A 12,868-nucleotide genomic window follows, 5' to 3' on the forward strand; every position below is an offset into this window, starting at 1 on the left:
AGGGCTGCCTAATCAGAGCCATTGCACTCAACAGTATGGACTTATCTTCACTCTTAGAAACTAAATCGATTTGGCATTCTGCATCTCCTACCCACACTTTTTTGAACATTGCATTATATGACATATAAGCTATGAACTAAACATAACAAACAAATAATCTTTATATAAAGCAACAATTGTTCACTCACTGGTTCACTCAGAGGTAGTGACAACCAAGAGAACTTTAAAAAATGGAGATTTGAAGGTCCAAAAATATAAATCCAAGAAGGGCTGGGAGTTCAATGCCTATTAATACAGAGTAGAAAAGGGAAAAAGTAATTTAAAGAGTATTTATTCGACTCACGGAAACAGATGCTAGAGAAATTGTTTGTAAGGAAAGCATATGGTGTGGAATTATGCCATTAAAATGGCTGCAATGTTCTACTGACATAATTCTGCCCCATCTGATTCCTTTGTAAAAAATATCTCTGGGATCAACTTCCCTGAGTCCATCAAACACTTGCAAACTGAGCCCAGAGGAACAGAAAGTGTGTTTTGCCCCCAAAATGCATTGTCTGTTTTGTGAAACATTAAAGCTGTTTTTGGACTCCTTTATGAATTTGGTCCTACTCTCCTTCTGTTGGTTTAACCTTTGGATATTTGAGCAGGTATACAGTGGGTACGGAAAGTATTCAGACCCCCTTCAATTTTTCACTCTTTGTTATATTGCAGCCATTTGCTAAAATCATTTAAGTTCATTCTTCTTCCTCATGAATGTACACATAGCACCCCATACTGACAGAAAAACACAGAATTGTTGACATTGTTGCAGATTTATTAAAAAAGAAAAACTGAAATATCACATGGTCCTAAGTATTCAGACCCTTTGCTCAGTATTTAGTAGAAGCCCCCTTTTGATCTAATACAGCCAGGAGTCTTTTTGGGAAAGATGCAACAAGTCTTTCACACCTGGATTTGGGGATCCTCTGCCATTCCTCCTTGCAGATCCTCTCCAGTTCTGTCAGGTTGGATGGTAAACGTTGGTGGACAGCCATTTTTAGGTCTCTCCAGAGATGCTCAATTGGGTTTAAGTCAGGGCTCTGGCTGGGCCATTCAAGAACAGTCACGGAGTTGTTGTGAAGCCACTCCTTCGTTATTTTAGCTGTTTGCTTAGGGTCATTGTCTTGTTGGAAGGTAAACCTTCGGCCCAGTCTGAGGTCCAGAGCACTCTGGAGAAGGTTTTTGTCCAGGATATCCCTGTACTTGGCCGCATTCATCTTTCCATCGATTGCAATCAGTCGTCCTGTCCCTGCAGCTGAAAAACACCCCCACAGCATGATGCTGCCACCACCATGCTTCACTGTTGGGACTGTATTGGACAGGTGATGAGCAGTGCCTGGTTTTCTCCACACATACCGCTTAGAATTAAGGCCAAAAAGTTCTATTTTGATCTCATCAGACCAGAGAATCTTATTTCTCACCATCTTGGAGTCCTTCAGGTGTTTTTAGCAAACTCCATGCGGGCTTTCATGTGTCTTACACTGAGGAGAGGCTTCCGTCGGGCCACTCTGCCATAAAGCCCCGACTGGTGGAGGGCTGCAGTGATGGTTGACTTTCTACAACTTTCTCCCATCTCCTGACTGCATCTCTGGAGCTCAGCCACAGTGATCTTTGGGTTCTTCTTTACCTCTCTCACCAAGGCTCTTCTCCCCCGATAGCTCAGTTTGGCCGGACGGCCAGCTCTAGGAAGGGTTCTGGTCGTCCCAAACGTCTTCCATTTGAAGATTATGGAGGCCACTGTGCTCTTAGGAACCTTAAGTGCAGCAGAAATCTTTTTGTAACCTTGGCCAGATCTGTGCCTTGCCACAATTCTGTCTCTGAGCTCTTCAGGCAGTTCCTTTGACCTCATGATTCTCATTTGCTCTGACATGCATTGTGATCTGGAAGGTCTTATATAGACAGGTGTGTTGCTTTCCTAATCAAGTCCAATCAGTATAATCAAACACAGCTGGACTCAAATGAAGGTGTAGAATCATCTCAAGGATGATCAGGAGAAATGGAAAGCACCTGAGTTAAATATATGAGTGTCACAGCAAAGGGTCTGAATACTTAGGACCATGTGATATTTCAGTTTTTCTTTTTTAATAAATCTGCAACAATGTCAACAATTCTGTGTTTTTCCGTCAATATGGGGAGCTGTGTGTACATTCATGAGGAAGAAGAATGAACTTAAATGATTTTAGCAAATGGCTGCAATATAACAAAGAGTGAAAAATTTAAGGGGGTCTGAATACTTTCCGTACCCACTGTATGCAAATTATGTATTGTTAATTAAAAAAAAAAAAAAAAAAAAACGTTAGTATGCTATATAGAACACAACCAAAGATATCCTGTTTCTGTCCACTATTTCTTAAAATATAGATACTGTATATTTCTCCTTTGCAGGAAGAGAGAACCTGACTTCCTCAAAATCTCAGCGAGGGTTAAGGAAGTTGTCAGTGAGTGAGTTCACTAGGTACATCTTGGGTGTCATTCATGAGCTACCAGGACCAGAAGAAGAGGTTTTTGAGAATGTGATTGAGTTTCTAACCTCCAGCGTTGAGCGTACACAGGCAGAGAAACTGCGTGGAGCCAGCCGTAGAAAGTGGCTGCAAAACATTCAGACAGTCGCTGAAACCAGTGGTGGGAGACTGGAGGCAGTATATAAAGCTGTATTTCAGGCCCTTTACAAGGTTAGTGTAAAAAACATCAGAATGCATAAAGCATAAATACTCTATGAACTTGATTTTTGAATAAATAATGCTTCTGATTTACTAAAAGGATGCAGAGGCCCATGGAAATAACAAAAAGATCAGTGCAAATATTGGCCTACTGGAGCAAAGCTCACCTGGAGAAAGATGGAATGAGGTTCTACGTTACGTTGCTTGTACGTCGGAGGATGCTTTATACGTATTAAATAAGACACTCAACAGAGACATGAAGGGTGTCAGGTAAAACAATAACCACATATGTCACTTACTTTGACACTTTTCACTGTGAGACCTATTTTAAACCAATGATATTTCAGATTTTAGCAAAGTAACTCTACTAAAGCTTTGGAGTTATGGGTTGCTGCGCAATGTCAGTGATATGTGTGCCGTAAATTTTACAGCCTACCTTCTATGTATAACACGCAGTGCTGAGACAAGGTCACCCAGCGCCCAAGATGAAGATGCCAAACTTCATATTCACCACCCCCCAATGTAGGTGCCCATGGGGTTTTTTTTGCAACTGGGATCTATGATACTAGTGCTGCAGCACTCCTCCTGCCAGTATGACAGTTGCAAGTTGCAAAAAAAACAAATGTGAAAATGTTGGGTGGCCGGCCAGCAACCCCAGAGTGTGGATACCTTGTGCAGACCTCACCCACACACCCCTCACCCCACTCAATGTACACCACTGGTGCACACAATGAACCTCCCCATTGGTTCTCTGTACAGACACTTCCTCTCAAATAGGGCAGCGACCAGGCAGAAGGGCATGTCAGTAAGGATGGAAGGGGTGAGTACAGGGTCTCAGCTTGGTTAAATGTATTCTATGGGCTGCTGCCTCACAACACCCCCTCTCCTCCAACACATAAAGATACTGCACCCAGGGCAGCTGCCTCTCCTGTCCCCCCAGTCCTGACCCTAAACACACATACTATATCTTGTCATTACTTACCAGAAATATTGTTTCGTTCACAATTTACTAGTTTATTCATGACAATATAATAAAGGAAAATTAAAGCAGTCCATAGCAATCCTTAAGTGTGGTAGCTGCATTATTTTATTATTATAATTTTTTTCAGCTTGTTATCACCTGGTGATCTAGCGAATAACAAACTTCTTGACCCAATGGAGCCATCCTTGGCCAGCAGCATTGTCAACCTGTGAAGAGGCAGTGTTAGGTGTACTAGTATATTTATCTTGACTTGACTAACAAATTAAAGCCAAACGCCAATTAATACTTTTTAAGCAGTTATGGCAACAGCTTTTTTTTCTTTTCCTTTTGGAATAAAGATTTTACATAAATATATATATAAGACAACCATTTTAAGCACCCTCTAACTGGCATTTACTGGGATGCCCGGTCTGTTAAAGCATAAAGTAAAGACTCTCGCCTCCACCTTCCAACGATGTGACTGTTCTGGGCTTCTTTCAGTGTCGGGTTGCTCATTCATTTCAGTACCACTGCAGTTTGGTGGAAATGTCAGCTGAGTTGTGTATGCGCAGCTTAGTGTACATTCAATACAAGATTGCGAACAAGTAGGTAAGTTTGGTTTATTGCATAAGAAATATAGCATGTCTCTTCTTCAATAGACAGCTGCTTGCTTGCAATTTTTAATTGTAAATTTATTTTATTGTAAATAATAGACTTACTGAGCAGATCACCAGGTAAAAAAAAAGAAACTGAATGTAGCCACCACATTTAGGTTCTGCCAAGTTGCAATATGTTTAATATATACTTACTATAACATTTATGTTACTTATGTATTGGAGTACTATTGTCACAGACTAGGCTACTATTACCTACTAGGGGGAAAACTGGCTAACCAGGATTTGGTTATAGCAGATGGGGCAGAAAGTGTTATAAACTACAAAGGAAACACACAGAGGAGTCTTGGAGAGGCTGCAGAAGTATGCTCTCTCATTCAGCAGAGGCAATAGTCCTTAAAAGGACTGAGGTGCAGAATCTAAGAAGCCACTTAGTCTTCTCGAGAGTAAGGAGGGATAATGAGTTTTGCTGATGATGGCTTCTATGTTGCGGCCCCCTGACTCACCTGAGTAGGAAACTACGTAGGACAGGATTAGATATGCAGGAAAAGTCTCTTGTAGCAGAGAGGTGCTGGGATCCCAGGTGGTGGGAAGTGCAGACCAGGCAGGCAGGTGTGCACAGAATCACACAGAGCAGGAAGTTGGCTTGGAGTTCATTGGAAAACACTAAAGCAGGCTACAGACTTGGAGTGCCCAGATGTTGGTAGCAAACACACAGGAAATCATAGAGTTGCTGGAAGACTGGATGCTGGACTTGATGCTGAAATACTCAAGGAAGTCACAGGTATGTAGTGTGTGCATAAAGAATACACAGGTGTTGGGATTCCGCTTTCAAACAGGAACATTTATAGAATGACAGGATTGCTGAGAGAGGAACACTTGATATCACAGGAGCAGGATGAATAATGAAAGAAATAGGGGCACAGAGGAACACAGGGAATCATTGGGGATGCTTGGAGGCATGGGGGTAAGGCGGGGGGGGGGGTGAAGACACAAACACAGAGAAGTACATGTGCCAGCCCTTTAAGACCATGGCTGACAGTGGATTGTCTGGCACAACAACTGCCATTGACTACAAGCTGGAACTACCCTAGGCAGCAGGAACTACCCTAGGCAGCAGGAACTACCCTAGGCAGCAGGAAAGAGCCAGCAATCTGGTGCAGTTGTGCATGGCAGCCAATCAGCTTCTAACTTCAGCTTGTTCAATTAAGCTTTGACAAAAAAAAAAAAAAACTGAAAGCTAAATGGTTTCTAAAGCAGAGCTGCACTAGATTTTGCACTTTCCAGGTTTAGTAAATCAACCCCATTGCCTGAATTGATCCAACCTTTTAGTCCCCAAAAAAAGGGCGCTCATATGACCAGGGGTGTAGTTGCCATCATCCCCATTAAGATCTACAAATGGAATTCCTCTATCAAGTGGGATTGTGAAGGGCAACTAAATTATACCACTAAAGCATTAGCAAAATTATAGTACATTGCTTAAAAAAATTATATTTTATTAGAACCATATATTATAAAAGAAAAACAAATTGGGGTATGCATTATAAAATTATTTAGAACATATACAAGCAAGATCATAGTGAAACATTAAACACCATTCATAGCATGTGTCAATGCATGTATAGCAACTAGTCCATTGTGGTAATTCCAGCTACTTGTTGTTGGCATTCATCATGGTTGCACATCCAGATAAAATAGATGCTATAGGGAGCTGGAGAAATTCCAACGCGTTTCAAACGTTCAAAATTTCCTTCATCAGGGAATATTTACCACTCTGTAAAAATAAATGGCCATGACTAAATATGTATTTATTGACTATTCTTATGATGATTTACAATCCTATATTTAAAAAAAAACTTACATCATAAAAGTAGTTTGGCCACAACGCTAACCCACAGACACCATCTCTGTGGGTAAGCGCTGTATCGATTCTCTTCCTAGTACACAAGAACCATCTGGACACTGTATATCTGTACATATATCATGACATGGCATGGGGGAGAAAACGTTCCCTTCATGACTCCCAAGTAGAAGGCCCCCATACATACAAATGTAACCAATGTAAAGATATACGTGATGGTCCCAACTGAGGTGAGAGTATCCCTAAGGGACTAAGTCCTTCCTCAGGTTTAAATACTCCCTCTCTGCACCTCTCCATCTAAATGGGGCAGAGAAGGATGGTGTCTCCTCGAGGTCCCAGGCGTCCTCCTCATCTGCAACATATGCGCCAGTTGGCCCAAAGCACGGTTACATCACAGCTGGTCCACCCCAAACAGCCGCGCATATGCAAAGCATTGTGGTCATGTAGAAAGCTATGCTGGAGCCGCCTCCTGAAGACCAGACTACGACAATATGGAGCGACTGCCGCCAACACAGGAAATGGCTCATATCTGGATCATTGATCGAAATAGATAGGATGGAGAAAGTTGTTACAGCCTTCCTCTAACTGCCAAGTAGAGGCCCCAGTAACAAGACTGGGGCCTTCCTGTGTGAGGTTTATCTATAATGGTAGAGTCTGTAGATACCCTGCCCAAGCTGTCTGTGGAGTTGCCTTACTGACCATTACATTGTACTACACAATAAAGAAAATATTGTCATACAGTTTTACAATACCATACACATGAGCAACAGGTGCAATAAATACATATGTGCAACAAGTGCAACTGAGTAAGTAAAAAACAAAAAAAAAAGTAAGAAAAAACCCATACAAAAAATATAAATTTTAGATATAACCCAACAGGTACTGTGTTTCTAGTTATACCAGTAATGGCAGGTTCCTCTCAGGAGAAACTGCAGGAGAAATCCCTATGTCCAATGTCCCTATGACCAATAAACAAAACCAAAGACTTTGGAAAGGGAATCCCACTTAATGTTCAATACATTAAAGAGGAAGTAAAGCTTCCTCCATAAGTTGTACCTATAGGAAAGCCTATGATAAGGCTTACCTATAGGTACTATAAATATCTCCTAAACATGCTTCTACTTTGCATGCAGCCAGTGATATCACTAGCTCATGCTCTCTGAAGGAACGGCCGCCCGTGCCATTTCTTCAGAGCCCTATGCCGTGAACAGCGGTTCCTGCACGCATGCACGGGAGTGAAGTTCACTCCGGATGTGGCAGCTTGAGCAGAGTATCTACAGACTCTACCATTATCGTTACACCTGACACAGGAATGCCCCAGTCTTGTTACTGGGGCCTCAACTTGGCAGTTAGAGGAAGGCTGTAACAACTTTCCCCTTCCTATCTATTCGGATCAATGATCCAGATATGAGCCATTTCCTGTGTTGGCGGCAGTCCCTCCATATTGTTGTAGTCCGGTCCTTGAGAGGCAGCTCCAGTGTAGCTTTCTACTTGACCACGATGTGTGCCGCTTTGCACACATTTGGGGGTGGACCTGGAGGACCAGCTGTGACGTAACCGCGCTTTGCTCCAACTGGCGCATGCAAGGCATATGAGGAGGACGCCAAGTACCTTGAGGAGGCGCCATCCTTCTCTGCCCCTTTTAGACAGAGAGGTGCAGAAAGGGAGGGTTTGCAACCCGAGGAAGGGCTTAGTCCCTTAAGGAGCATAATCGGGATACTCTCCTCTCAACTAGGACCATTACATACATCTTTACATTGGTTACATTTGTAAGTATGGGGGCCATCTACTTGGGAGTCATAAAGGGAACTTTTTCTCCCCCATGCCATGTCACAATATATTTACAAATATTTGAGCTTTCCTGTTTATTTGTAGTGCTCCCTTTTAGGAATTTTGATAACCTGGTGATTGAAAAGTGCCCAGATGGTCCTTGTGTACTAGGAAGAGAATTGATACAGCTTGCTCAGATGGAGTCTGTGGGTTAGAGTTGTGACCAAACTACTTTTATGATGTAAGTTTTTTTTTAGCTATATGATTGTAAATCATTATGATAATAGTCAATGAATACATATTTAGTCATGGCCATTTATGTTTACAGAGTGGTAAATATTCCCTGATGAAGGAAAAGGTGAATGTTTGAAACGAGTTGGAATTTCTCCAGCTCTCTAAAGCATCTATTGTATTTGGATGTGCAACCATGATGAATGCCAACAACAAGTAGCTGGAATTACCACAATGCTATTACCACAGTTGCTATACATGTATTGACACATGCTACGAATGGTGTTTCATTTTTCACTATGATCTTGCTTGTATATGTTCTAAATACTTTTATGATGCAAACCCCAATTCTTTTTTTTTTTTTTTATAATATGTGGTTCTAATAAAATATGATTTTTTTAAGTAATATACTATAATTTTGTTACTTTACTGGTATCATTTAGTTGCCCTTCACAATCCCACTTGATAGAGGAATTCCGTTTTGTAGACTTTTTAGTACCCAAACATTCTGTGGTTGCTATAAAATACCAAAGGACCACCCTGATGTATTGGAATGTTGCACATAATACTACTGCTGAAAAATGAACTTGATATATTAAAAACCAAGGTTTAAAAACTATCAACATCTAATTTTATTATGGTTTGTGTCTCAGTTTTGCAGCAGTGGACAGCGGTATGCCACAGCATGTGCCTCGAGTCCAATATCATGGTAACATACAGTTCTGGAACAAAGATCGCCCTGAAGAAGAGCAGAAGGGATCTCTCATTGTACTGCCACTAATAGATGCACAGCAGCGGGTTTTTGGGACTCTCAGCATTGACACTCTAAGAGAACCTCGTGATAGAAATATCTTCCTTACACATGAAATAAGTTTTTACCAGGTGTGTAAGAATGAGCTCTTATAAACCAATTAGGTTATTGCATATACTGTACCTACTACACCTTTCTATTCTAATCAAGACACATTCTTTCTTATTATCAGTCTTTAAACAAAATTGATTATGCAAAACAAATAGATTACAGGTAAGCAGTGTTGGTCATGTCACTTAAAAAAAGTAATTAGTTATAGTTACTAGTTACTTCTCACAAAAAGTAACTGAGTTAGTAACTGAGTTACATCAGTAAAAAAGTAACTAATTAAAAGGGAAAGTAACTATTGCATTACTTTAAGAAAATAATCAAATATTTCAAATAACTTGTATGAGTGGTATTTGCTAAGTGGTACTGGCTGGCTGCGTGGTACACTGGTACCTGCGTGGAACACTGCCAGTGTATAGGGTGGGTGGGTAGGTGTATATAGGGGTCAGTGGGTATATAGGGTGAGTAGGTAGGTGTATAGAAGGGTCAGCGGGTGTATAGGGTGGAAAAGTAGGTGTATAATGGGGTCAGTGGGTGTATAGGGTGGGTAGGTAGGTGTATATAGGGGTTAGTGGGTGTATAGGGTGGGTAGGTAGGTGTATATAGGGGTCAGTGGGTGTATAGGGTGGGTAGGTAGGTGTATATAGGGGTCAGTGGGTGTATAGGGTGGGTAGGTAGGTGTATATAGGGGTCAGGGGGTGTATAGGGTGGGAAGGTAGGTGTATATAGGGGTCAGTGGGTGTATAGGGTGGGTAGGTAGGTGTATATAGGGGTCAGTTGGTGTATAGGGTGGGCAGGTAGGTATATAAGGTGGGTAGGTAGATGTATATGGGGGGGGGGGGTTGGTGGATGTACAGGTACAGTGCAGGGCTCTCACAGCTCCCCTCGGCCGGTCTGCTCTCCCTCTCCGCTCTCCTCCATGTCAAACATACCAGTACCGCAGACGGCACCGGCAGGGTCATAGAGGAGTGAGGAGGAATTACACTACTGCCATCTAGTGGCAGTAGATGTAATTGCGGTAACGCCGCTTAAGTAATGGGAACGGCGTTACCGCGGGGGGGGGGGGGGGCGGGGAAAGTAATCAATTAGATTACTAGTTACCTTCAAAAGTAACGGCGTTAAGTAACGCCGTTCACTTTAACGCCGTTATTCCCATCACTGCAGGTAAGGTAGGTTTCAGGTTATAGAACTCCAGAAAGTATACATTTAAAGGACTGCTGGAAGTCAGTTTAATGCATTATTTATTATTATTGTCACTACAGAGGTTATTATAGTGACTACATTACATTGCTGACTTTTTCCTATACTTCAGGGGATTATTTTCTGAATGAAAGCTGTACGAAAATAAATATGCCACCAACCTAGAACGAGTATGCACTTAGTGAAGTTGAAAAGAAAGTCAAAACACTTTTTATAATAAAATACATTTTAAGAAAAAATTAACTGCAACCCCACTGCCCTGTTCACATGTGCAAATGCGCATGTAGGGCGCACACATAAATGTAAACAGCAGTTGCACCACACATTATATGCATTGCCACAAATATCAGAGTAAGAGCAATAATTTTAGGGCCATAATTCATGATAATCTCTAAACTGATACTTTTGAATGCTTTTAAAGCATTGCATATTGCATCTTGACAGTTTTTGGTACTGCAGTATTTTGCCATTTCAAGGGTTTTTGGGACTGGAACTGTTTGATATATTTATACTGGATGCAACCCTACCTTTTTAAATTTTACCAAAAAAATTGAATAGTTTCATTTTATGGTATTCTTTTCTGAAAATTTGCATTTGATAAACAGTTGCACAAAACTTCGTGCTACATTAAAAAAAAGTTGCAACTGACACTATTTTATTCTTTAGGGTCTTTGCTTTCAGAAAATATAATATATATAAATAACTGATTTTAACATGTGTGTGAAAAATTCAAAGTAGTCAGAAGTAGATCAAAAAGAGTTCTGAATTTAATTTGACTTCACTAAGTATATGCTTGTTCTTGGTCAGTGGGATATTTTTTTTAGAAGAACTTCACCCCAATCTTGAAAAAGGTAAAAAGGCACAACTAAAAATGTTAAAGCATGTTAATTGTAAAAGACATACTCACGTTCGCATGTAGGCTAACATTAAATACGTTCTGGCCAAGTTTCCGAGTGCCGCTTCTAACCCCAGTTGCCATCCTAACTAGGGGCATCGTCCCTTTTTTCTTACTGCTCCCCTGTGTCCTTTTTTCTGAGCACATGCACACCCAGTGCTCTAGCTGGGGAATCATATTGTTTACACATTGCAATAGTATCAGCAACGTGTATATAATACAATCCTGCCAGTAGAGTACTGGGTACACGTTTGTGAAATTGGTGGATTGTGTGCACCCAGCACTCATGGAGTTGGCTGGAACCGCAGGGCCGGACTGGCCTATCGGGATACCGGGAAATTTCCCGGTGGGCCGCCGGCCCTGGGGCCGCTTTAAAGATAGGGGCGCTTTAAGCATTGGGGCCGGCCGCTTTAAGCATTGGGGCGGGGCCGCGCCGCTGTGAGGATGGCCGCTGCAGCCCCGGTCCCCGCTGCGCTCCAGAGTGACGTGACGGTCCGATATACTTCTACGTCAGCCGCTGTGAGCGGCATGACGTCACATCCGGCGGGGGCGGCGGCTGCGCGGAGGTGGATCGACTGACTCCAAGACTGTCACGGCGCCAATGGATCCATCATCCCTACCACACAACGAGACTCGCCAGCAGTAGCATGTTCGCAAGTGAGGTGGGTCTCACTGAAAGGAAGACTTAGAGAGACAGAGAATAAATGAGCGGCTGCGGAGCAGAGCCTGAGACAGGCAGCCAGAAAGAGTAAATTGGCAGGGGGGGGGACCTCGTCCTCTTGCATTTGGGGGGGGGGAATCAGGGCCCCTACTACAATGCTAACCTCCCCCCTCTCCCAATACAATGCTGGCCTGACTTGCCCCCCCCTCCCCCTCATACAATGCTTATCTGCCATCCCCCCTTGGGCCCCCTCCTCCTAATACAATGCTGACCCCCCCCCCTAAATTTAGGGGGAGGGGGGAAACTGCATTGTATTAGGGGAGGGGGCTGGGGGGGGGTCATCATTTTATTAGAGGGAGGGGGGTTAGTATTGTATTAGGAGGAGGGGAACAGCATTGTATTAGGGCCCCTAATAATTCTGACATCTCCTGCACCATGTCCGCACAGCCTCTGACAACTCCTGCACCATGTCCGCACAGCCTCTGACAACTCCTGCACCATGTCCGCACAGCCTCTGACATCTCCTGTAACATGTCCGCACAGCCTCTGACAACTCCTGCACCATGTCCGCACAGCCTCTGACAACTCCTTTACATGTCTGCACAGCCTCTGACAACTCCTGTAAATGTCTGCACAGCCTCTGACATCTCCTGTACCATGTCCGCACAGCCCCTGACATGTCCTGCACCATGTCCGCACAGCCTCTGACAACTCCTGCACCATGTCCGCACAGCCTCTGACAACTCCTGCACCATGTCCGCACAGCCTCTGACAACTCCTGCACCATGTCCGCACAGCCTCTGACATCTCCTGTACATGTCCGCACAGCCCCTGACATGTCCTGCACCATGTCCGCACAGCCTCTGACAACTCCTGCACCATGTCCGCACAGCCTCTGACAACTCCTGCACCATGTCCGCACAGCCTCTGACAACTCCTGCACCATGTCCGCACAGCCTCTGACAACTCCTGTACCATGTCCGCACAGCCTCTGACATCTCCTGCACCATGTCCGCACAGCCTCTGACAACTCCTGCACCATGTCCGCACAGCCTCTGACAACTCCTGCACCATGTCCGCACAGCCTCTGACATCTCCTGCACCATGTCCGCACAGC

General features: G+C 43.2%; 1 protein-coding gene across 1 annotated transcript in view; it reads left to right on the forward strand.

Moving 5' to 3' along the window:
• Positions 1-12,868, forward strand: part of EFCAB5 (EF-hand calcium binding domain 5) — a gene marked incomplete at its 3' end in the record, with an annotated part of 107,651 nt that overhangs the window by 78,055 nt on the left and 16,728 nt on the right. The window contains exons 13-15 of the mRNA XM_082245094.1: positions 2,425-2,711; positions 2,800-2,969; positions 8,790-9,018. Coding sequence (XP_082101220.1) covers positions 2,425-2,711; positions 2,800-2,969; positions 8,790-9,018 — 686 coding nt within the window. The remainder of the gene's footprint in view (positions 1-2,424; positions 2,712-2,799; positions 2,970-8,789; positions 9,019-12,868) is intronic.

The sequence above is a fragment of the Pelophylax lessonae genome, assembly GCF_965119305.1.
Source record: "Pelophylax lessonae genome assembly, chromosome: 2".
NCBI classification, from domain to species: Eukaryota; Metazoa; Chordata; class Amphibia; order Anura; family Ranidae; genus Pelophylax; species Pelophylax lessonae.